The 27019-nt window shown below is 41.4% G+C and overlaps 1 protein-coding gene across 1 annotated transcript; it reads right to left on the reverse strand.

The window, feature by feature from the left end:
- On the reverse strand, positions 1 to 27019 carry lrrc2 (leucine rich repeat containing 2). The gene is made up of 11 exons (XM_082969920.1): positions 26928 to 27019; positions 24502 to 24538; positions 23445 to 23592; positions 16674 to 16857; positions 15402 to 15470; positions 15129 to 15285; positions 14808 to 14941; positions 7795 to 7940; positions 7111 to 7263; positions 1115 to 1239; positions 1 to 925 (listed from the first exon to the last, which is right to left on the reverse strand). Exons 3-11 carry the CDS (start codon positions 23579 to 23581, stop codon positions 876 to 878), a joined length of 1155 nt encoding a protein of 384 aa, XP_082826046.1. The 5' UTR covers positions 23582 to 23592; positions 24502 to 24538; positions 26928 to 27019; the 3' UTR covers positions 1 to 875.

The raw sequence follows: 27019 nt of genomic DNA on the forward strand, positions 1-27019 counted from the left end.
CAACATTAACCCATCCATAATCTTGAAAAAACTAACTTGAACTGTTAAAGTAGTAGATTACCAGGTGCAATTACTGGGAGATTTCCAGGTCGACTTCATTGCAGACATTGCATTGCATCAACCAATGGTTGCGTGACATGTCATCGACTGGGTCGGCATCAGATTGCAAAATCATATGATGGAATTAGTTTATATGTTAAAACAGTGGCGTGGGACAATTTTGTATTTTTTGGGGCAAAAAATTTTCATGGGGCAAAGAGAAAAATGTGCTGTTTTATAGCTAATCTCATGCTATTCTATACATTTTGCCGTAAGGCTGTGAGAAAATGTTGCTGTTTTAAAGCTAATTTCCTGCAATTTTATAGCTAATTAAAGATCAAATTTAGGTGGTTGACTGTGATAAAGGCACTGGAATATCAGCTGTCTTGTTTGCTAAATGAACAAATGAAATAGGCAGTGGCATAGAAGCACAAGGATATAAGCTTCATTGCAGTCATATTCGTGGCTTATTGGGTGTGTGGCTTCCAGTTAGTTTTGGCAACCCATCCCATGAGAGTGAATGTCATTCCAGTTCATCTCTTCTGTTATATTTACTCAAATCTGACTAACCCAATGCACTGCTTGCTATGAATTCTATCTGATGGTGTTTGTATGCTTAGGTAAATAATATCCCGTTTAGAACACTGACAAGTAAAGAGCATTACATGTCTACGCCCCAGTGTTAAACATCTATCCAGGTGATGTGAGTTTTGGCATGCATCTGCAATGTAGTCAGCCTGGAACTCGGCCACTGTTTACAAGTGTTCAGAGGATTGACATGCAATGCATGTACAGCAGCATGGTTGTCTGTTTTCTTCTGGTCATCTGAATCTCCATTACAGACAGCATGAGAATGACACTTTGGTGGTGTATGTTGGGGCAGTTTCTGGAGAGAAATTATACATTTACATGTCGAACTCTGCATTTATAGGCTACACAATAATACATTATTAGACATATGAGTGCCTTAAGTGGTAAATAAATAGTCTGTGGTGGATGGATCTAATGTCTTGCTAAGTGATTGCTAACTTGTCCAACAGTGAAACAACCCACAAATATGAAAGCGATGTCTTACCTCTGTCCTTCACTGTGTCAATGTATGTCTTCATAAATTCTTTGTGATGGTCTTGCCTTGTTTCCAATATCTCATCATCCCCCTCCATTATCTCATCAGCCATGTTGTCATATAGCTTAATGAATCTGAAAAGAAAAAGGCATATCACATATTTTCAATTTTAATTTAATATTTATCATCTGGACCCAGTTTTTTTAATACAGAAAAAATTATCCTGTGTTGTCCCAATCTTGTTCCCCCATTTGATTTTGTTCCCCCTTCATTAGAACAAATGACATGGGATCATATAACATGATCTTTGTTGTAGTATACAGTGCCTTGCGAAAGTATTCGGCCCCCTTGAACTTTTCGACCTTTTGCCACATTTCAGGCTTCAAACATAAAGATATAAAACTGTAATTTTTTGTGAAGAATCAACAACAAGTGGGACACAATCATGAAGTGGAACGAAATTTACTGGATATTTCAAACCTTTTTAACAATAAAAAACGGAAATATTGGGCGTGCAAAATTATTCAGCTCCTTTACTTTCAGTGCAGCAAACTCTCTCCAGAAGTTCAGTGAGGATCTCTGAATGATCCAATGTTGACCTAAATGACTAATGATGATAAATAGAATCCACCTGTGTGTAATCAAGTCTCCGTATAAATGCACCTGCTCTGTGATAGTCTCAGAGGTCCGTTTAAAGCGCAGAGAGCATCATGAAGAACAAGGAACACACCAGGCAGGTCCGAGATACTGTTGTGGAGAAGTTTAAAGCCGGATTTGGATACAAAAAGATTTCCCAAGCTTTAAACATCCCAAGGAGCACTGTGCAAGCGATAATATTGAAATGGAAGGAGTATCAGACCACTGCAAATCTACGAAGACCCGGCCGTCCCTCTAAACTTTCAGCTCATACAAGGAGAAGACTGATCAGAGATGCAGCCAAGAGGCCCATGATCACTCTGGATGAACTGCAGAGATCTACAGCTGAGGTGGGAGACTCTGTCCATAGGACAACAATCAGTCGTATACTGCACAAATCTGGCCTTTATGGAAGAGTGGCAAGAAGAGAGCCATTTCTTAAAGATATCCATAAAAAGTGTTGTTTAAAGTTTGCCACTAGCCACCTGGGAGACACACCAAACATGTGGAAGAAGGTGCTCTGGTCAGATGAAACCAAAATCGAACTTTTTGGCAACATTGCAAAATGTTATGTTTGGCGTGAAAGCAACACAGCTCATCACCCTGAACACACCATCCCCACTGTCAAACATGGTGGTGACAGCATCATGGTTTGGGCCTGCTTTTCTTCAGCAGGGGCAGGGAAGATGGTTAAAATTGATGGGAAGATGGATGGAGCCAAAAACAGGACCATTCTGGAAGAAAACCTGATGGAGTCTGCAAAAGACCTGAGACTGGGACAGAGATTTGTCTTCCAACAAGACAATGATCCAAAACATAAAGCAAAATCTACAATGGAATGGTTCACAAATAAACATATCCAGGTGTTAGAATGGCTAAGTCAAAGTCCAGACCTGAATCCAATCGAGAATCTGTGGAAAGAACTGAAAACTGCTGTTCACAAACGCTCTCCATCCAACCTCACTGAGCTCAAGCTGTTTTGCAAGGAGGAATGGTCAAAAATTTCAGTCTCTCCATGTGCAAAACTGATAGAGACATACCCCAAGCGACTTACAGCTGTAATCGCAGCAAAAGGTGGCGCTACAAAGTATTAACTTAAGGGGGCTGAATAATTTTGCACGGCCAATTTTTCAGTTTTTTATTTGTTAAAAAAGTTTGAAATATCCAATAAATTACAGTTTTATATTGAAGCCTGAAATGTGGCAAAAGGTCGAAAAGTTCAAGGGGGCCGAATACTTTCGCAAGGCACTGTATGATGTGATATGTTACAGATTTGATTCATTTTGATCTGGGAAAGCTTTCCACTAGATGTTGGAACGTTGCTGCGGGGAACTTGCTTCCATTCAACCACAAGAGCATGAGCCGGGTACAAATCAAATCCTTTGTTTGTACCCCCCAGGGCAATTGAACTGATTCCAGATGCTGACCCAAAACATCACCAGCGGAGAAGAGGTACTCGGAGTGGACTTCTAGTCTGACTCAGGAGGCGCGCACACCACCAACCGCTTCCGAGTATATTATTCACTAATGTTTAGTCACTGGATAATAAAGTTGATGAGCTGAGGATTTCCTTCCAGATATACATCAGGGATTGTAACATACTCTGTTTCACGGAAACATGGCTCTCTTGGGATTTACGGTCTGAGTCCGTACAGCCAGTTGGGTTCTCAGTTCATCGCGCAGCCAGAAATAAAAATCTCTCCAGGAAGAAGAAGGGTGGGGGTGTATGTTAAATTGATTTACTACTCATGGTGTGATTGTGATAACATACAGGAACTCAAGTCTTTTTGTTCATCTGACCTAGAATACCCCACAATCAAATGCGGGTATAGTCACAGCTGTGTATATTCTCCCTCAAGCTGATACCACGACAGCCCTCAAAGAACTTCACTGGACTTTATGCATACTGGAAACCACATATCCTGAGGCCACATTTATTGTAGCTGGATTTCTAACAAGGGAAATTTGAGGAAAGTGCTACCAAAATTCTATCAACACATCGACTGTAGTACTCGCGCTGCTAAAACATTTGACCACTGCTACTCCAACTTCCAAGATGCCTGCAAGGCCCTCCCCCGCCCTCCATTCGGCAAATCTGATCATGACTCCATTTTGCTCCGCCCTTCCTATAGCCAGAAAATCAAACAGGAAGTACACGTGCTATGGACTATTCAACACTGGTCTGACCAATCGGAATCCACGCTCCAAGATTGTTTTGATCACGCAGACTGGAATATGTTCCGGGTAGCCTCCAAGAATAACATTGATGAATATACTGATACGGTGACTGAGTTTATCAGGAAGTGTATAGGAGATGTTGTTTCCACTGTGACTATTAAAACCTACCCTAAAAAGGAACCCCTGGCTAGATGGCCGCATTCGCGTAAAACTGAAAGTGCAAACCACTGCATTTAACCATTGAAAGGTGACTGTGAATATGGCAAAATACAAACAGTGTAGTTATTCCCTCTGCAAGGCATTCAAACAGGCAAAACATCAGCATAGAGACAAAGTGGAGTCGCAATTCAACGGCTCAGACTCAAGTCGTATGTGGCAGGGTCTACAGACAATCACGGACTACAAAATGAAAATCAGCCATGTCTTGGACACCGGCGTCTTGCTTCTGGACAAGCTAAACACCTTCTTCGCCTGCTTTGAGGATAAGACAGCGCCACCGACACGGCCCGCTTACCGAGGGCTGTTGGCTCTCCTTCTCTGTGGCCGACAAGAGTAAGACATTTAAACGTGTTAACCCTCGCAAGGCTGCCGACCCAGATGGCATCTCTAGCCGCGTCCTCAGAGCATGCGTAGGCCAGCTGGCTGATGTATTTATGGACATATTCAATCTCTCCTTATCCCAGTTTGCTGTCCTCGCATGCTTCAAGATGGCCACCATTGTTCCTGTACCCAAGAAAGCAAAGGTAACTGAACTAAATGACTATCGCCCCGTAGCACTCACTTCTCACAAGTGCTTTGAGAGACTAGTCAAGGATCATGTCACCTCTACCTTACCTGACACCCTAGACCCACTTCAATTTGCTTACTGCCCCAACAGATCCACAGATGATGCAATCGCCATTGCACGCACACTGCCCTATCCCATCTGGACAAGAGGAATACCTATGTAAGAATGCTGTTCATTGACTATAGTTCAGCATTCAACACCATAGTACCCTCAAAAGCTCATCATTAAGCTTGAGGCCCTGGATCTGAACCCCGCCCTGTGCAACTGGGTCCTGGACTTCCTGCCGGGCCGCCCCCAGGTGGTGAAGGTAGGAAACAACACGCTGATCCTCAACACTGGAGCCCCACAAAGGTGTGTGCTTAGCCCCCTCCTGTACTCCTTGTTCACACGACTGCGTGGCCACGCACACCTACAACTCAATCATCAAGCTTGCAGATGACACAACAGTAGTAGGCTTGATTACCAACAGTGACAAAGCCTACAGGGATGAGGTGAGGGCTCTGTGAGTGTGGTGCCAGGAAAACAACCTCTCACTCAACGTCAACAAAACAAAGGAGATTATTGTGGAAAAGAGCAGATGGAGCTTCCCCCTATCCACATCGAAAAGACACATCACTAACAAACTGAAATGGTCCACTCTCACAGACAGTGTGGTGAAGAAGGCGCAACAGCGCCTCTTCAACCTCAGGAGGCTGAAGAGATTTGGCTTGGCACCTAAAACCCTCACAAACTTTTACAGATGCACAACTGAGAGCATCCTGTCAGGCTGTATCACCGCCTGATATGGAAACTGCACTGACCACAACCACAGGGTTCTCCAGAGGGTGTTGCGGTCTTCCCAACGCATCACTGGAGGTAACTACCTGCCCTCCAGGACACCTACAGCACCCGATGTCACGGTAAGGCCAAAAAGATCACCAGTCTCAGCATTAACAGTGAAAGGCGACTCCGGGATGCTGGCCTTCCAGGCAGAGTTCCTCTGTCCAGTGTTCTTTTCCCCATCTTAATCTTTTCTTTATATTAGCCAGTCTGAGATATGGCTTTTTCTTTGCAACTCTCCCTAGAAGGCCAGCATCCCGGAGTCACTTCTTCACTGTTGACATTGAGACTGGGGTTTTGCGGGCACTATTTAATGAAGCTGCCAGTTGAGGACTTGTGAGGCGTCTGTTTCTCAAACTAGACACTTTAATGTACATGTCCTCTTGCTCAGTTGTGTACCGGGGCCTCCCACTCCTCTTTCTATTCTGGTTAGAGCCAGTTTATGCTGTTCTGTGAAGGGACAGCGTTGTACGAGATCTTCAGTTTCTTGGCAATTTCCCGCATGGAATAGCCTTCATTTCTCAGAACAAGAATAGACTGACGAGTTTCAGAAGAAAGTTATTTGTTTCTGGCCATTTTGAGCCCGTAATCGAACCTACAATTGCTGATGCTCCAGATACTCAACTAGTCTGAAGAAGGCCAGTTTTATCGATTCTTTAATCAGGACAACAGCTTTCAGCTGTGCTAACATAATTGCAAAATGGTTTTCTTATGATCAATTAGCCTTTTAAAATGATAAACTTGGATTAGCTAACACAACGTTCCATTGGAACACAGGAGTGATGGTTGCTGATAATGGGCCTCTGAACGCCTATGTAGATATTCCATAAAAAATCTGCCGTTTCCAGCAACAAAAGTCATTTACAACATTAACAATGTCTACACTGTATTTCTGATCAATTTGATGTTATTTTAATTGACAACAAATGTGCTTTTCTTTCAAAAACAAGGACATTTCTAAGTGACCCCAAACTTTTGAACAGTAGTGTACATAGACATGAAATCACTGGCCACTTTAATAAATGAAACACTAGTCACTTTAATAATGTTTACATATTTTGCATTAGTCATCTCATTTGTATATACTGTATTCTATTGTATCTTAGTCTATGCCGCTCTGACATTGCTCATCCTTATATTTATATATTCTTAATTCCATTCCTTTACTTGGATTTGTGTGTATTGTGTGTATTCTTGTGAAATTGTTTGATATTACTTGTTAGATAGTTCTGCACTGTTGGAGTTAGAAACACAAGCGTTTCGCTACTCCCGCAGTAACATCTGCTGAACGTGTATGTGACCAATACAATTTAGTAGAATTTTATCCTATGACAGTGCCACGTTGAAAGTCACTGAGCTCTTCAGTAAGGCCCTTCTACTGCCAATGTTTTGTCTATGGAGATTGCATGGTGGTATGCCTGATTTTATAAACTTGTCAGCAATGGGTGTGGCTGAAATAGCCAAATCCACTCATTTGAACGGGTGTCCACATACTTTTGTATATATAGTGTATATGTGACCAACAGGCATAGTTATACAGGGATATTATGATACTATACACTCTCAGTCATCTCGTCAGACTTACTTGATGGCAGGATTTTCTTTAAGCCCTGAAGGCCAGCAGATCAATGTGTCTCCACTAACAACAATCATCTTGAGTGTAGTGATATTTACCAAACACTTTGGCAAATATGACATGTTATTCTTATGAACAAACAAGGATTCCAATTCTTCCAACCTGAATCGGACACAGGAGATATTGGGAATAGTTAAAGAAGCTGTGGCCAACCCTCCTCCTAGAGAGCTACAAGGTACAGGCTTTTACCTCAACCCAACACACATCTAATTCAGGGGTGTACTCACTAGGAACTAAACCAAAGCAAATGTGACAAAACGTGGAGGGTCCTACCTAAATTTGTAAAAAAATTAACTAGTTTTCCTTGCAGAACATTTTTCGTTGCCAAATACTTTGCTATGATGTGCACTAGCAAATAAACCCCAGCTAATCAAGATCCTGATGAGCAGCTGATTAACAGAGCCTTCAGCAGGGCTGGAGAAAAAACCTGCGCACTCAGTAGCTCTCCAGGCAGAAGGTTGCCCCCACCCAGAGTGGAAACATGTAGTACTTCATTATAACCATTTTAATATCATTCATGAATATGAAACTTTTATCATTAGATGATCATGATGATAATCAATGATGGTAATGTGTGAGTGATGAATGATGAAATGGTAATCTGTTATAGCATTAACGCTATGCTTCACATACCTGTCCATATCCTCAGGCAAATCCGTCAACATGTTGATACTCATATCCAACAATTGTAGGCTTGTCATACGAAGAGCACAGATGGGTATGCTGGCGAATTGGTTTTCTGCTATATCCAGATGTGTGACTTTCTTGAGATTGCTTAACTGAAACAAAGACTCTGATTTATTCTGTGTTTACATAGAAGAGCTGTAGCAAGAAAACAAATCCCTACAATAAAGGCCTTATAAAACATTATCATCACAGAATGAGACCTTTTGCATTTTCGTTAAGTTTTCGCATGGTTGTGGTTCGCCATTGTTGCTTGTTGTACAGTATACACAGTGAGTGTACAAACATTAAGAACACCTTCCTAATATCGAGTAGCACCCCCCATAGAACAGCCTCAATTCATAGGAGCACGGACTTTAAGGTGTCGAAAGCGTTCCACAGGGATGCTGGCCCATGTTGACTACAATGTTTCCCACTGTTGTGTCAAGTAGGCTGGATGTCCTTTGGGTGGACCATTCATGATACACACGGGAAACTGTTGAGCTTGTAAAATCCAGCAGTGTTGCAGTTTTTGACACAAACCAGTGCTCCTGGCACCTACTACCATACCCCATTCAAAGACACTTAAATCCTTTGTCTTGCCCATTCAGCCTTTAAATGGCACACATACACAATCCATGTCTCAATTGTCTCAAGGCTTAAAAATCCTTCTTTAACCGATCTCCTCCCCTTCATCTACACTGTGGATTTAACAAGTGACATCAATAAGGGATAATAGCGTTCAACTGCATTCACCTGGTCAGTCTATATCATGGAAGGAGTGTTCTTAATGTTTTGTACACTCAGTGGAAATACCTGGTTCTAATACAGTTAACTGCCAAAATAATGGAAACGCTTCAGTAAATGAAGGATACAAAGTATATTGAAAGCAGGTGCTTCCACATAGGTGTGGTTCCTGAGTTAATTAAGCAATAAACATCCCAACATGCTTAGAGTCGTATATAAAAATGCTGGATAGGCCATTATTTTGGCTACCATGGCTATGCCCCCATAGGATGACAATGCCCCCATCTACAGGGCACGAGTGGTCACAATGGTTTGATAAGCATGAAAATGATGTAAACCATATCCCATGGCAGTTTCAGTCACCAGATCTCAACCCAATTGAACACTTATGGGAGATTCTGGAGAGGCGCCTGAGACAGCATTTTCCACCACCATAAACAAAACACCAAATTATAGCATTTCTCGAGAAAGATTGGTGTCGCATCCCTCCAATAGAGTCCCAGACACTTTTGGAAAGACCTTGGACACTATAAACACCCAGCTAGAGGTCAGAGATCAGCGGAACAACAGTAATATAGCCTGGCTGCTATTCAGAGGATTGTTGCTCTGTAACATAACTTGCAGCGACGGCCGCGCAGTTGGTTGGTGTATATAAATGTGCATATTCACAACAACCTGAGCCCGTTGCAGACTCACAATGATGGGGCTTTCCTTAGAAAATACAGGGTCCCACGAGAAGAGATAATCAGACTGCTTGACCTTGTGTCTCCCTCAATCAGCCGACCAACCCACTGCAACTTTGCCTGAGTGCTGCAACCTGGGCTTAGGGGTAGATGTAACATAGTAAACAAAAATAGTATGATATGTTACGTTTGTATGCATTACTTTGTGGATGTCCATCATCCATTTCGTATGATATGTTTCAAATTACAATTAGTATGATATGTTTCAAATTACAATCTGTTTATGTCAGAAATTGCAATTCGTACAATATGTTCAAAATATGCAATACATAAGATATTTTACGAATTCCAATTTGTTGTGGCAAATGTTTGCTAGGTGGCTAACGCTAACATTAGCTAGGTGGCTAACGTTAGCTAGACTAGGGGTTAAGGATAAGGTTAGAAGTTAGGTTAAAGGGTTAGGGTTAATTTTGGATTTTCATTTAATATGTTACATCTAGTCTATGAGACCAGAGTGGTATCATACAAATCAGGTTTGAGGAGAAAGTGACTCAACTCTGAGTTCAACTCGGGATAACCAGTCATATGAATATGGCTTACCTTTTAGTCAGGTCAATTTCTATTTGCAACAAATCCTTCAGATCTAATCTGCTCTGGGGCAGACTAACTCAGGGCTAACTCCATTTATCCTGAATGAAGTGTTTGAGCTGCTAGTTGAGGACCAATGAAATCAGAATACCTCCCTCTTGCAAAGATTGTGTCATCACCCCCTTTGTTTGAGGAAGACAATTGATTAAATATTTTATTATTCAACTGTTTCTGTGTGTAAATACATACAGTACCAGTCAAAAGTTTGGACATCTACACATTCAAGGGTTTTTCTTTATTTTGACTATTTTCTACATTGTAGAATAATAGTGAAGGCATCAAAACTATGAAATAACACATGGAATCATGTAGTAACCAAAAGAGTGTTAAACAAATCAAAATATATTTTAGATTCTTCAAAATGATAACAGCTTTGCACACTCTTGACATTCTCTCAACCAGCTTCATGGGGAATGCTTTTCCAACAGTCTTGAAGGAGTTCTTACATATGCTGAGCACTTGTTGGTTGCTTTTCCTTCACTCTGCGGTCCAACTCATCCCAAATCATCGCAACTGGGTTGAGGTCAGTTGATTGTGGAGGCTAGGTCATCTGACGCAGCACTCCATCACTCTCCTTCTTCGTCAAATAGCCCTTACACAGCCTGGAGGTGTGTTATGGGTCATTGTCCTGTTGAAAAACAAATGATAGTCCCACAAAACGCAAACCAGATGAGATGGCGTATCGCTGCAGAATGCTGTGGTAGCCATGCTGGTTAAGTGTGCCTTGAATTCTAAATAAATCACAGACAGTGTCACCAGCAAAGCACACCTGCACCATCACACCTCCTCCTCCATGCTTCACGGTGGGAACCGCTCATGCGGAGATCATCCATTCTCCTGCTCTGTGTCTCACAAAGACATGGCGGTTGGAACCAAAAATCTCACATTTGGACTCATCAGAAAGATTTCCACAGGTCTAATGTCCATTGCTTGTGTTTCTTGGCCCAAGCAAGTCTCTTCTTATTATTGGTGTCCTTTAGTAGTGGTTTCTTCGTAGAAATTTGACCTTGAATGCCTGATTCACGCAGTCTCCTCTGAACAGTTGATGTTGAGATGTGTCTGTTACTTGAACTCTGTGGTAACTCTAATGAACTTATCCTCTGCAGCAGAGGTAACTCTGGGTCTTCCTTTTCTGTAGAGGTCCTTATGACAGCCAGTTTCATCATAGTGCTTGATGGTTCTTGTGACTGCACAAATTTTCCGTATTGACTGATCTTCATGTCTTAAAGTAATGATGGACTGTCGTTTCTCTTTGCTTATTTGAGCTGTTCTTACCAACTACCTACCTCCTCCCCATATTCGTTTTTTTCTGCTCTTTTGCACACCAGTATTTCTACTTGCACATCCTCATCTGCACATCTATCACTCCAGTGTTAATTGCTAAATTGTAATTACTTTGCCACTATGGCCTATTTATTGCCTTACTTCTTTACTTAATTTGCACACACTGTATACAGATTTTTCTATTGTGTTATTGACTGTACGTTTGTTTCTCCCATGTCTAACTCTGTGTTGTTGTTTTTGTCACACGGCTTTGCTTTATCTTGTTCAGGTCGCAGTTGTAAATGAGAACTTGTTCTCAACTGGCCTGACTGGTTAAATAAAGGTGAAATAAAAAAATTATAAATATGGACTTTGTCTTTTACCAAATAGGGCTATCTTCTACATACCACCCCTACCTTGTCACAACACAACTGATTGGCTCAAATGCAATAAGAAGGAAAGACATTCCACAAATGAACTTTTAACAAGGCACACCTGTTAATTGAAATGCATTCCAGGTGACTACCTCATGAAGCTGGTTGAGAGAATGCCAAGAGTGTGCAAAGCTGTCATCAAGGCAAAGGGTGGCTACTTTGAAGAATCTCAAATATAAAATGTATTTTATTTGTTTAACACTTTTTTGGTTACTACATGGTTCCATATGTTATTTAATAGTTTTTATGTCTTCACAATTATTCTACAATGTAGAAAATAGTCAAAATAAAGAAAAAACACCAATTTCTTTTTTTTGTATGACTTAATGAAATTATTTGAGGCTGACACCAAGACACCCAAGACCCACTCCAATTTGCATACTGCCCAACAGATTCATAGATGACGCATTCTCAATTGCTCTTCACACTGCCCTCACCCACCTAGATAAGAGGAATACATACTGTATGTCAGAATGCTGTTAATTGACTACTGCTTAGCATTCAACACCATTGTCCCCTCCAAGCTCTCCACCAAGCTTAAGACTCTGGGTCTAAACACCTCCCTCTGCAACTGGATCCTGGACTTCCTGACAGCCTGAGCCCAGGTGGTGAGGGTAGGCGACATCACCTCCTCCACGCTGACCCTCAACACAGGGGCCCCACAGGGGTGTGTGCTTAGTCCCTTCCTGTTCTCCCTGTTCACCTACAACTGCGTGGCCACGCACAACTCCAATACCATCATCAAGTTTACTGATGAAATGACGGTGGTAGGCCTGATCACCGGCAACGATGAGTCAGCCTACAGCGAGGAGGTCAGTAACCTGACAGTGTGGTGCCAGAACAACAACTTCTCCCTTAATGTCAGTAAGACCAAGGAGCTGATCATGGACTACAGGAAACGGGGGGGGGGGGCATTTTGGTCTCATCTGACCACAACACTTTCACCCAGTTGTCCTCTGAACCATTCAGATGTTCATTGGCAAACTTCAGACGGGCATGTATATGTGCTTTCTTGAGCAGGGGGACCTTGCGGGCGCTGCAGGATTTCAGTCCTTCACGGCATAGTGTGTTACCAATTGTTTTCTTGGTGACTATGGTCCCAGCTGCCTTGAGATCATTGACAAGATCCACCCGTGTAGTTCTGGCCTGATTCCTCACCGTTCTCATGATCATTGCAACTCCACGAGGTGAGATCTTGCATGGAGCCCCAGGCTGAGCGAGATTGACAGTTCTTTTGTGTTTCTTCCATTTGCGAATAATCGCACCAACTGTTGTCACCTTCTCACCAAGCTGCTTGGCGATGGTCTTGTAGCCCATTCCAGCCTTGTGTAGGTCTACAATCTTGTCCCTGACATCCTTGGAGAGCTCTTTGGTCTTGGCCATGGTGGAGAGTTTGGAATCTGATTGATTGATTGCTTCTGTGGACAGGTGTCTTTTATACAGGTAACAAGCTGAGATTAGGAGCACTCCCTTTAAGAGTGTGCTCCTAATCTCAGCTCGTTACCTGTATAAATGACACCTGGGAGCCAGAAATCGTTCGGATTGAGAGGGGGTCAAATACTTATTTCCCTCATTAAAATGCAAATCAATTTAGAACATTTTTGACACGCGTTTTTCTGGATTTTTTGTTGTTATTCTGTCTCTCACTGTTCAAATAAACCTACCATTAAAATTATAGACTGATCATTTCTTTGTCAGTGGGCAAACGCACAAAATCAGCAGGGGATCAAATACTTTTTTCCCTCACTGTATCTATTTATCAGTCGTATTGCTTGGGGATAGAAGCTGTCCAAGAGCCTGTTGGTGCAAGACTTGATGCACCAGTACCGCTTGACGTGCAGAAGCAGAGAGAATAGTCCTATGGCTTGGGTGGTTGGTGTCTTTAACAATTTTCCGGGCCTTCCTACTACATTGCCTGATAAAGATGTCCTGGATGTTAGGGAGCTCGGACACAGTGATGTACTGGGCTATCCGCACCAACCTCTGTAGCTCCATGCGATCAAGGGCGATGCTATTGTCAAACCATGCAGTGATGCAGCCAGTCAAAATGCTCTCAATAGTACAGCTGTAGAACTATTTGAAGATTTGAAAGCCCATGCCAAACTTTTTCAATCTCCAGAGGGGAAAACTGTGCTCGTGTTTGAACCATTTTAAGTCTTTAGTGATTTGGAAACCGAGGAACTTGAAGCTCTCAACCTGCTCCACTGCAGCCCCGTCGAGGTGGGTGGATTTTTTTGTTGTTATTCTGTCGCTCACTGTTCAAATAAACCTACCATTACAATTATAGACTGATCATTTCTTTGTCAGTGGGCAAACGTACAAAATCAGCAGGGGATCAAATACTTTTTTCCCTCACTGTAACAAAATAGCTATCTGAGTTAACCTTGTATCCTTATTGACCTTTTATTTTTGCACTGCACTCTCACAGGGCCCTACACACTCACACACACACTCACTCCATAATCTTCTCACTCACATAATATGCACACACATTTATACTGACTCTACACACACCCACTCACATACAAGCTGCGACTACTCTGTGTATCTGCTTGATTTTATTGATCTCTAGAGAAACTGCGCAATGTGCGTATTGAGCTCACAGAAAAAATTATACCAAAATTCAATTAGCTCAGCACTAGAGCTTAAGCACTATAGAAAAGAAGACGACAGATTCAAATCTTGAAATCAATGGTTTGTTTGTTATTTATTTTTGTTATTTATTTTCATTCATAAAAACGAATCTGTGAAATGTATTGGCATAGCTTACATTTCACATGAAACTAGAGGGGATCACGTGAAAAACCGAACATGGCCCCAATGATGCTCTTAGCTGTCACACTTACATATTCACTCTACGTGCTTGTTTGGGAAACACTTTAAAGTAAATAACTTGGGAAGCACTGCCTCTGGTACTATCATCGTAATGCTTAATTTGTGTCACAACTGGGAAACGAGGCCCAGATCTGTCTACAATTGTAAGATATCTAGATCCAATGTGTGCCTGACTAACTCCGGAGGTGGGCAAGAAGATCTAATCAAAATCAGATCACAATGTATATTTTGATTGTCTACCCCTGTCAAAAAATGTTGGGCACAATCAGAATCTGGACGAAATCAGGAAAATGGATGCATGTTAGAACAAGGTATAAACGGAGCTTTTGAAGATATCATACCACACAAGCCATTTCACACAAATACCCCTTACCTCAAAAGGCAACTCTTCAAGATAATTTCCAGTTAGCTCCAATCTCTCCAGATTCTCACATTCACCAAGTTCTGGAGGAATACTGGACAGCCTATTGTAATTAACTTTCAGCACCCTCAGCTTTGTTAATTGACCTTACAAAAAAACATAGGGAAGACATGTAATGGAATGAAGAAACAGATATGTTCTAAATCCCATTTACATTCAATTCAAATTAAGGATGTTTAATGAGCTAATGTAACAAATAAAGACAAAGTCATAGGAGAGACTTCAACTTTCATATTTTCAAATAGGAGGACATGCATGATACATAATAATTACCTATTTCAACAGGCAGCTTGTCAATTCCGTTTTGGGGTATATCCAATACGCAGAGGTCCGGAAACTGCACAATCCACGCTGGTAATTTGCAGATTTTAGTTCTTCTTATGTGCCATTCTCGAAGGTATGTCATATCAAGAAGATTATCAGGAAGTTCCTGCATTGAAAGTAATACAACATGAAAACAACGATAGTGTGGATACCTACAATGGTAGTGATGTTATCTGAAAACAATCATGATGAAAAAGAATGAGATGGTATGAGCCAACTTACTATCCATTTATCACCATCCAGTTCAAAAATGAATTTGATGCCCTCAATTGTGGGATTTGCATCTGTAGGATAAAAAAGTCAGTTAAAGAGTGGAGCATGGCATTGATTGAGAGTGAGAAGAGAGAGAGCATAGTAACCATGGCACAAGTACTTATTCAGATAAATATACAGTGCATTCGGAAAGTATTCCGACCCCTTCCCTTTTTCACATTTTGTTACATTACAGCCTTACTCTAAAATGGATTAAATTATAACATGTACTCTACACACAATACCGCAAATTGACGAAGCAAAAACAGTTTTTTTTGCACGTTATAACAAATAAAAAACAGAAATACATACAGTAAGTATTCTGACCCTTTGCTAATGAGACTCGAAATTGAGCTCAGGTGCATCTTGTTTCCATTGATCATCCTTGAGATGTTTCTACAACTTGATTGGAGTCCACCTGTGGTAAATTCAATTGATTGGTCATAATTTGGAAAGGCACACACCTGTCTGTATAAGGTGCCACAGTTGACAGTGCATGTCAGAGCAAAAGCCAAGCCATGAGGTCGAATGAATTATCCGTAGAGCTCAGAGACAGGATTGTGTCGAGGCACAGATCTGTGAAAGGGTACCAAAAAATGTCTGCAGCATTGAAGGTCCCGAAGAACACTCCATCATTCTTAAATGGAATAAGTTTGGAACCACCAAGAATCTTCCTACAGCTGGCCGCCGGCCAAACTGAGCAATCGGGGGAGAAGGGCCTTGGTCAGGAAGTTGACCAAGAACCCGATGGTCACTCTGATAGAGCTCCAGAGTGGAGATGGGAGAATCTTCCAGAAGGACAACCATCTCTGCAGGATTGCACCAATCAGGCCTTTATGGTAGAGTGGCCAGACTGGGGCGAAGGTTCACCTTCCAACAGGACAACGACCTAAAGCACACAGCCAAGACAATGCAGGAGTGGCTTCAAGACAAGTCTCTGAATGTCCTTGAGTGGCCCAGCCAGAGCCCAGACTTGAACCCGATCGAACACCTCTGGAGCAACCTGAAAATAGCTGTGCAGCGACACTCCCCATCCAACCTGACAGAGCTTGAGAGGATCTGCAGAGAAGAATTGGAGAAACTCCCCAAATACAGGTGTGCCAAGCTTGTAGCGTCATACACAAAAAGACTCAAGGATGTAATCACTGCCGAAGGGGCTTCAACAAAGTACTGAGTAAAGGGTCTGAATACTTTTGTAAATGTACATTTGTTTTATATTTGTATATATTTACAACATCTTCACGGGACATGTTGGGATTGCTGTCCTAATGATTTAATTGTTTTGCTGAGCTTGCCTGTGTTTGGTATATCCTGGTGGGGCTGAATTTCATTCAGAGCTGTTCTCGTCAGGTAGTGTTGGAGCACTTCCACCTCGTTGGACTTCAATTTCTTGCATGCTATGCGATACTGCCATTGCTGATCGATCCTTGGGAAAAATATTTACACGTTTTTCTGGAAACGTTGACATTTGTGTAGTAGCTTATCTACAAAAGGCATGGTTCGACCAGATCATCACAGCAACATCAATTGTTGAAAATACATTGTCTGGATGAGAGCAACGATTAAGACACTGCTGTTGGATGTCATTATTATCACATAGCTGAGGTGAATCTAGTTTACAGGGGTACCAGTCTTTTTTTTGTGCCATCATGCTACTCGTCTTCTTGTCATACCAAATATTGTGTCGCTCCAAACAAGGAGTTGCATGATGGCACAAACAGACTGGTAATCCAGGTGATTTAAAGGAAAACTCCACCCAAAAACTATCTTTTGGTATTTGTTTCATTAGAACATTGTTGGTATAGTCCCAAAATGTTTTGCATGCCAGAAATCACAAGATATGTAACTTTCAAAATACAGCTGGTATGATGCATTTTGCATCAAATAATGCTGCGTTCAAATCACATTTTATTGGTCACATACACATGGTTAGCAGATGTAAAAGGGCTTTATAAATACATTTGATTGATTGATGTTATTGCGAGTGTAGCGAAATGCTTGTGCTTCTAGTTCGGAAGTTTACATACACCTTAGCCAACTACATTTATACTCAGTTTTTCACAATTCCTGACATTTAATCCTAGCAAAAATTCCCTGTTTTAGGTCAGTTAGGATCACCACTTTATTTTAAGAATGTGAATTGTCAGAATAATAGAAGAGAGAATGATTTATTTCAGCTTTAATTTCTTTCATCACATTCCCAGTGGGTCAAAAGTTTACATACACTGAATTAGTATTTGGTAGCATTGCCATTAAATTGTTTAACTTGGGTCAAACTTTTTGGGTAGCCTTCCACAAGCTTCCCACAATAAGTTGGGTGAATTTTGGCCCATTCCTCCTGACAGAGCTGGTGTAACTGAGTCAGGTTTGTAGGCCTCCTTGCTCGCACACACTTTTTCAGTTCTGCCCAAAAATGTTCTATAGAATTGAGGTCAGGGCTTTGTGATGGCCACTCCAATACCTTGACTTTGTTGTCCTTAGCCTCTATGGGCTAGGTGGGACGCTAGCGTGCCACCCGTGGTGCACTCCATCAACAGCAGGTGCATTTCAAGAGCGGCAAATTTGAATCCAAATAAATGTCAAAATTCAAATTTTTCAAACATACAACTATTTTACACCCTTTGAAAGATAAACATCTCCTTAATCTAACCACGTTTTACGATTTCAAAAAGGTTTTACGGCGAAAGCATAAATTTAGAGTATGTTAGGACAGTACATTTACAAGAGTTGTGTGTAATGTTTTGTCAATTCAAAGACAGGGTAACCAAAACCATAAAACCAGCTAAAATGATACACTAACCTTTTACAATCTCCATCAGATGACACTCCTAGGACATTATGTTAGACAATGCATGCATTTTTAGTTCTATCAAGTTCATATTTATATCCAAAAACAGCGTTTTACTATGGCATTGATGTTGAGGAAATCGTTTCCCTCCAATAACCGGCAGTCAAGTCAGCGTCACAAATTAAATAATTAAAATTAGAAAACATTGCTAAAATATTATATTGTCATTTAAAGAATTATAGATTTACATCTCTTGAACGCAATCAACTTGCCAGATTTAAAAATAACCTTACTGGGAAATCACACTTTGCAATAATCTGAGCACTGCGCCCAGAAAAATACGCGTTGCGATACAGACTAGACGTCATGTTGGGGAGATCTAAAATCGAAAATACTATGTAAATAATCCATTACCTTTGATTCTCTTCATCAGATGTCACTTCCAGGTATCACAGGTCCATAACGAATGTAGTTTTGTTCAAAAAAGCTCATCATTTATGTCCAAAAATCTCCGTCTTGTTAGCACATGATCTAAGCCAGCCGGACTTCTCGTCATGAACGAGGGGAAAAAATATATTTACGTTCGTTCAAACATGTCAAACGTTGTATAGCATAAATCATTAGGGCCTTTTTTAACCAGAACATGAATAATATTCAAGGTGGACGAATGCATACTCTTTTATAACGTATTGGAACGAGGGTACCCAACATGAACTCGCGCGCCAGGTGTCTAATGGGACATCATCGTTCCATGGCTCTTGTTCGGTCAGATCTCCCTCCAGAAGACTCAAAACACTTTGTAAAGGCTGGTGACATCTAGTGGAAGCAATAGGAAGTGCCAAAATATTCCTCAGCCCCTGTGTTTTTCAATGGGATAGGTTTAAAGGCAATACAACACATCAGGTATCCACTTCCTGTCAGAAAAAGTCTCAGGGTTTTGCCTGCCAAATGAGTTCTGTTATACTCACAGACACCATTCAAACAGTTTTAGAAAATTTAGGGTGTTTTCTATCCATATGTAATAAGTATATGCATATTCTAGTTACTGGGTAGGAGTGGTAACCAGATTAAATTGGGTATGTTTTTTTATCCAGCCGTGTCAATACTGCCCCCTAGTTAAGCCATTTTGCCACAACTTTGGATGTATGCTTGGGGTCATTGTCCATTTGGGAGACCCATTTGAGACCAAGCTTTAACTTCCTGACTGATGTCTTATGATGTCGCTTCAATATATCCACATAATTTTTCTTACTCATGATGCCATCTATTTTGTGAAATGCACCAGTCCCTCCTGCAGCAAAGCACCCCCACAACATGATGCTGCCAACCCCTTGCTTCACGGTTGGGATGGTGTTATTCGGCTTGCAAGCCTCCCCCCTTTTTCCTCCAAACATAATGATGGTCATTGTGGCCAAACAGTTCTATTTTTGTTTCATCAGACCAGAGGACATTTGAAGTACGATCTTTGTCCCCATGTGCAGTTGCAAACCGTAGTCTGGCTTTTTTATGGCGGTTTTGGAGCAGAGTCTTCTTCCTTGCTGAGCGGCCTTTCAGGTTATGTCGATATAGGACTCGTTTTACTGTGGATATAGATACTTTTGCACCTGTGTCCTCCAGCATCTTCACAAGGTCCTTTGCTGTTGTTCTGGGATTGATTTGCACTTTTCGCACCAAAGTACGTTCATCTCCAGGAGACAGAAGTGGTATGACGGCTGCGTGGTCCCAAGGCGTTTATACTTGCGTACTATTGCTTGTACAGATGAACATGGTACCTTCAGGCGTTTGGCAATTGCTCCCAAGGATGAACCAGACTTGTGGAGGTCTACAATTTATTTCTGAGGTCTTGGCTGATTGTCAAGCAAAGAGGCACTGAGTTTGAAGGTAGGTCTTGAAATACATCCACAAGTATACCTCCAATTGACTCAAAGGATGTCAATTCGCCTATCAGAAGCTTATATAGCCATGAATTTTCCAAGCTGTTTAAAGGCACAGTCAACTTAGTGTATGTAAATTTCTGACACACTTGAATTGTGATACAGTGAATTATAAGTGAAATAATCTGTCTGTAAACAATTGTTGGAAAAATTACTTGTGTCATGCGCAAAGGAGATGTCCTAACCGACTTGCCAAAACTATAGTTCGTTAACAAGAAATGTGTGGAGTGGTTGAAAAATGTGTTTTTATGATTCCCACCTAGGTGTATGTAAACTTCCAACTTCAACTGTATAAATATATGAATGAGCAATGACGGAGCGGCATAGGCAAGATGCAATAGATCGTATAGAATAAAATACAGTACATACATATGAGATGAGTGATGAAAGATATGTAAACATTATTCATGTGGCATTATTAAAGTGACTAATGATCCATTTATTAAAGTGGACAATGATTTCAAGTCTGTATGTAGGCAGCAGCCTCTCTGTGTTAGTTATGGCAAATATAACATTTGTCTGATCTACATCTAGGAAAATGTCCCTCTTGATTTATTTTGAAAAAAGGGTCTCATTGCTACTGTAATGGTTAATACTCAGATTGTATCACTCATTGTAGAACATTTTGTTTACACCGACAGTAAACTTCACATTCTCAGACACTTTGCCTGTGTCCAAAACTGTTCTTTCTTCTGAAGTGTGCACTTGTACACTCCTCCCCATACATTTAATACCAACAGTCTGATGGCCTTGAAATAGAAGCTGTTTTTCAGTTTCTCGGTCCCAGCTTTGATGCACCTGTACTGACCTCACCTTCTGGATGGTAGTGGGGTGAACAGGCAGTGGCTCTGGTGGTTGATGTCCTTGATGATCTTTTTGGCCTTCCTGTGACATTGGGTGCTGTAGGTGTCCTGGAGGTCAGGTCATTTTCCCCCGGTGATGCGCTGTGCAGACCGCACCACCCTCTGGAGAGCCTTGCGGTTGTGGCGGTGCAGTTGTCATACCAGGCGGTGATACAGCCCAACAGGATGCACTCAACTGTGCATCTGTGAAAGTTTGTGAGGGTTTTAGGTGACAAGCCTAATTTCTTCAACATCCTGATTTGAAGAGGCGATGTTGCGCCTTCTTCACCACACTGTCTGTGTGGGTGGACCACTTCAGTTTGTCCATGATATGTACGCCGAGGAACTTAAAACTTTCCACATTCTCCACTGCTGTCCCGTTGATGTGGATAGGGGGGTGCTCCCTCTGAGGATTCCTGAAGTCTACAGTCATCTACTTTGTTTTGTTGACGTTGAGTGAGAGGTTGTTTTCCTGACACCACACTCTGAGTGCTCTCACCTCCTCCCTGTAGGCTGGTCCCGTGTGGCTCAGTTGGTAGAGCATGGTGTTTGCAACGCCAGGGTTGTGGGTTCGATTCCCGCGGGGGACCAGTACAGGGAAAAAATGTATGAAATGTATGCATTCACTACTGTAAGTCGCTCTGGATAAGAGCGTCTGCTAAATGACTAAAATGTAAATGTATGTCTTGTCGTTGTTGCTAATCAAGCCCACTAATGTTGTGTCTTCTGCAAACTTGATGATTGAGTTGGAGACGTGCATGGCCACGCAGTCATGGACGAACAGGGAGTACAGGAGGGGGCTGAGCACGTACCCTTGTGGGGCCCCAGTGTTGAGGATCAGTGAAGTGGTGGTGATGTTTCCTACCTTCACCACCTGGGGATGACCTGTCAGGAAGTCCAGGACCCGATTGCACAGGGTGGGGTTGAGACCCAGGGCCTCAAGCTTAATGATGAGCTTGGGGGGTACTATGGTGTTTAATGCTGAGCTACAGTCAATGAACAGCATTCTTACATAGGTATTCCTCTTGTCCAGATGGGATAGGGCAGTGTGCAATGTGATGGCGATAGCATCGTCTGGACATATTGGGGCGGTAAGCAAATTGAAGTGGGTCTAGGGTGACAGGTAAGGTGGTGGTGATATGACTGATCCTTGACTAGTCTCTCAAAGCACTTCATGTTGACAGAAGTGAGTGCTACGGGGCGATAGTCATTTAGTTCAGTTACCTTTTCCTACTTGGGTACAGGAACAATGGTGGCCATCTTGAAGCATGTGGGGACAGCAGACTGGGATAGGGAGAGATTGAATATGTTCGTAAACACACCAGCCAGCTGGTCTGCGCATGCTCTGAGCACGCGGCTAGGGATGCCACCTGGGCCGGCAGCCTTGTCAGGGTAAACAAGAGCCCACAGTCTTTGGTAGCGGGCCGTGTCGGTGGCACTGTATTATCCTCAAAGTGGGCAAAGAAGGTGTTTAGTTTGTCTGGAAGCAAGACGTCGGTGTCTGTGATGTGGCTGGTTTTCCTTTTGTAGTCTGTGATTGTCTGTAGACCCTGCCACATACGTGTTGTGTCTGAGCTGTTGAATTGCCACTCCACTTTGTCTCTATACTGACGTTTTGCTTGTTTGTTTGCCTTGCGGAGGGAATAACTACACTGTTTGTAATTGGCCGTATTGCCAGTCACCATTCCATGGTTAAATGTGGTGGTTCGCGCTTTCAGTTTTGTGCGAATGCTGCCATCTATCCATGTTTTCTGGTTAGGGTAGGTTTTAATAGCCACAGTAAGTACAGCATTTCCAATACACTTCCTTATAAACTCGCTTATCGAATCAGCGTATATGTTGATATTATTCTCTGAGACTACCCGGAACATGTCCCAGTTCGCGTGATCAAAACAATCTTGAAGTGTGGATTCCAATTGGTCAGACTAGCGTTGAATAGCCCTTAGCATGGGTACATCCTGTTTGAGTTTCTGCCTATATGAAGGGGCGGAGCAAAATGGAGTCGTGGTCAGATTTGCCAAAAGGAGGGCGGGGGAGGGCCTTGTATGCATCGCGGAAGTTAGAGTAGCAGTGATCCAGTGTTTTATCAGTGTGAGTACTACGGTCAATATGCTGATTGAATTTAGGTAGCCTTGTTTTCAAATTTGCTTTGTGAAAATCCCCAGCTACAATAAATGCAGCCTCAGGATATGTGGTTTCCAGTTTGCATAAAGTCCAGTGAAGTTCCTTGAGGGCCTTCATGGTATCGGCTTGAGGAGGGATATACATGGTTGTATATAAACGTGATTGCTGTCATGCATAAAAAAATGGGACTATATTAACAATGGACTACTGAAACAAATACCTTAAATATTGTTTTGGGGTTTAATTTTCCTTTAAGTTAAAAATAATATGAGAATATATCTAGAATATGGTTGTCAAACCTCTGAGTTTTGATTAATAAACATACTTTGCCAGAGCGCTTTTCTGTACTCGCTCGTGTTCCTTCTTCTGCTTGTTCTTGTATTTTTTCTCTCTGCCTTCCCAAATGTTCCTGAGCAGTGAGATGTCATAAACTGGTATATCAACCCTCCTGTCCACCCTCATGTTGATTTCCCCTGTGGAAAAATACAGAAATTGAGGGTAAGTAAAAAACATGACATTATACCCACAAACAAAAAGGTATTTCACTACAAGCCTCTATCCTTTTGAGAAAATCTGTTATAAAATTATATTTAAAAAAAGGATTGGGTTTAGCTAACAGATAAGCAGCATCAAGGGGGTAAAATGTATATCTTGTTAGAAATCAGATGACAATCTACCATAAAACAAGGGTAATCCAAAAACTGTATCTAACCGTTTGACCCACGATCTTACCTCTGGAACTGTTAGGTTGAATCTCACATTTGAGTGTTGATTCCATGTTATGTGTTTTAAATGTGTCTGCCAATATGAATGACACTGTACAAGTTCAGATGTAGAGTTGTAGATCTTTGATTCCATATTGAAATTGTTACCAATTGACACTCCTTTTTTGGGCTCCCGAGTGGAGCAGCGGTCTAAGGCATTGCATCTCAGTGCTAGAGGCATCACAACAGAACCTAGTTCGATTCCAGGCTGTATCACAACCGGCCTTGATTGGCAGTCCGATAGGGCGGCGCACAATTGGCCCAGCGTCGTCCGGGTTAGGGTTTGGCCATTAGGGTAGGCCGCCATTGTAAAAAATAATTTGTTCTTAACTGATTTTCCTAGTTAAATAAAAATGTATTAATTAATACCATAGTGCAGGAAGTGCCTTGAAAAACAAACTTTGGTTTTGTGCCCTTTGTCTTTTATGTGTACATTACATTTTAGTCAATTAGTAGAAACTTTTATCCAGAGCGCCTTGACTTGTATTTTCTAGAGCTTTGAGAGAAAATCATACACAAATAATTTACTCTACAGTTGTTTAGACATGTATTAGCATCAGAAGCACAGGCTTCCCCAAGCGAGATTGGACAAGCACAAACATGCTTTGCCATGCTTACTTTTCAGTGCGCTGAATAGGAAAAGTCTCTATTTCTCCTGTAAAAAACATTTGATGCAGATGATATTGATTAAAAAAAGGATCATGCTATATACAGTAAGTGCTTCATTTATTATAATTTTTTACTATTTTTTACATTGTAGAATAATAGTGAAGACATCAAACTATAAAACAACACATATGGAATCATATAGTAACCAGAAAAGTGTTAAACAAATCAAAATATGTTTTATATTTGAGATTCTTCCAAGTAGCCACCCTTTGCCTTTATGACAGCTTTGCACACTCTTGGCTTTCTCTCAACCAGCTTCAAGAGGTAGTTAACTGGAATGCATTTCAATTAACAGCTGTGCCTTCTTAAAAGTTAATTTGTGGAATTTCTTTCCTTCTTAATGCTTCTGAGCCAGTCAGTTTTGCTGTGATAAGGTAGGGGTGGTATACAGAAGATAGCCATATTTTGTAAAAAACCAAGTCCATATTATGGCAAGAACAGCTCAAATAAGCAAAGAGAAACGACAGTCCATCATTACTTTGAGACATGAAGGTCAGTCAATGTGGAAAATTTCAAGAACTTTGAAAGTTTCTTCAAGTGCAGTCACAAAAACCATCAAGCGCTATGATGAAACTGGCTCTTATGAGGACCACCACAGGAAAGGAAGACCAAGAGTTACCTCTGCTGCAGAGAATAATTTCATTAGAGTTACCAGCCTCAGAAATTGCAGCCCAAATAAATGCTTCACAGAGTTCAAGTAACAGACACATGTCAACATCAACTGTTCAGAGGAGACTGCGTGAATCAGGCCTTCATGGTTGAATTGTTGCAAAGAAAGCATTACTAAAGGACACCAATAATAAAAATAAGAGACTTGCTAGGGCCAAGAAACATGAGCAATGGACATTAGACCGGTGGAAATCTGTCCTTTGGTCTGATGAGTCCAAATATGCAATTTTTGGTTCCAACCGCCATGTCTTTGTGAGACGCAGAGCATGGAGGAGGAGGTGTGATGGTGTGGGGGTGCTTTGCTGGTGACACTGTCAGTGCTTTATTTAGAATTCAAGGCACACTTAACCAGCATGGCTACCACAGCATTCTGCAGCGATATGCCATCCCATCTGATTAGCACTTAGTCCCACTATCATTTGTTTTTCAACATGACAATGACCCAAAACACCTCCAGGCTGTGTAAGGGCTATTTGACGAAGAAGGAGAGTGATGGAGTGGTGCATCAGATGACCTGGCCTCCACAATCACCCGTCCTCAATCCAATTGAAATGGTTTGGGATGAATTGGACCACAGAGTGAAGGAAAAGCATCCAACAAGTGCTCAGCATATGTGGGAACTCCTTCAAAACTGTTGGAAAAGCATTCCAGGTGAAGCTGGTTGAGAGAATGTCAAGATTGTGCAAAGCTGTCATCAAGGCAAAGGGTGGCTACTTTGAAGAATCTGAAATCTAAAATATATTTTGATTTGTTTAACACTTTGTTGGTTACTACATGGTTCTACATGATTACATGATTCCATTCCATAGTCACACAAAAAAATAAAAAATTGAATGAGTAGGTGTGGCCAAACTTTTGACTGGAACTGTTTATATATTATATACGCTAAAGGTAACCATGCCCTATATGTGGAGCACATCAATCATCACCACAGCATTTTGATGAGAACAGTCACAGCAGTCGGCTTTGCTAAGTTCACCTCGCTCTTTAATGCCTCTGACCACACTGACACATTTGGTTTCTGATCACAGTCATACCACACTGAAACCTAGACTGTGACGTGACTTTAACCCTGTTGAATAGTCTAAACTGAATAATCATTAATGGGGAAGTTCAGGATTGTACAACTTGATGTTAGATGGTTTAGATGGTTTTAAAGAAAAACAAACCATTGGTGATAGTTTCTCCTGGTCCATAGACTACAGGAGGGTGTGGAACCAAATAATGGTGAACATCCACTTTAAAAGTCAGAAAATTATATAAGTATGTAAATTAGAATAACATTAGTAATTGTGGAGTTATGCCATGAGGTGCTATTTTTGTAAAATTCTACTTTATATTTAGACTTGGGAACAGACTGCTGTGACTGACTATTGATATAAAAACTGAAGTCATGGTAGCAAGCACTTGAACAGGATTGAATGCTTTCATAAATGTATGTCTTCATATATATTACTTTCAGCTCAAGAGTCTGAATGGTCCTTCATCAATCTCACTTGGAAACATATTGGTTTCTCTCTACTTTTAGATCCAAAACAGTTGTTTGCTGTAGTTTGTCTGTACCTTGAATTTCACAACACACATTTATTATTCTGTGAAAATAACCAGATTTTCCCCTAAGCTATAAATCCTGTATGAAAACAATGAAGACATCCATAGGTACGATTATTGATAAGACAATGCGTACAACAAATACATTTTCTTACCTGTGTAAATTGACTGCTTCTGTGTAACTTCAACTGCTTGTTTAGTTGTTTACAAAGTTGTTAGGCTAAAATACAGATGACTAACAACTGTC

This window comes from Salmo salar, chromosome 26, assembly GCF_965601325.2.
Source record: "Salmo salar chromosome 26, fSalSal1, whole genome shotgun sequence".
NCBI lineage: Eukaryota > Metazoa > Chordata > Actinopteri > Salmoniformes > Salmonidae > Salmo > Salmo salar.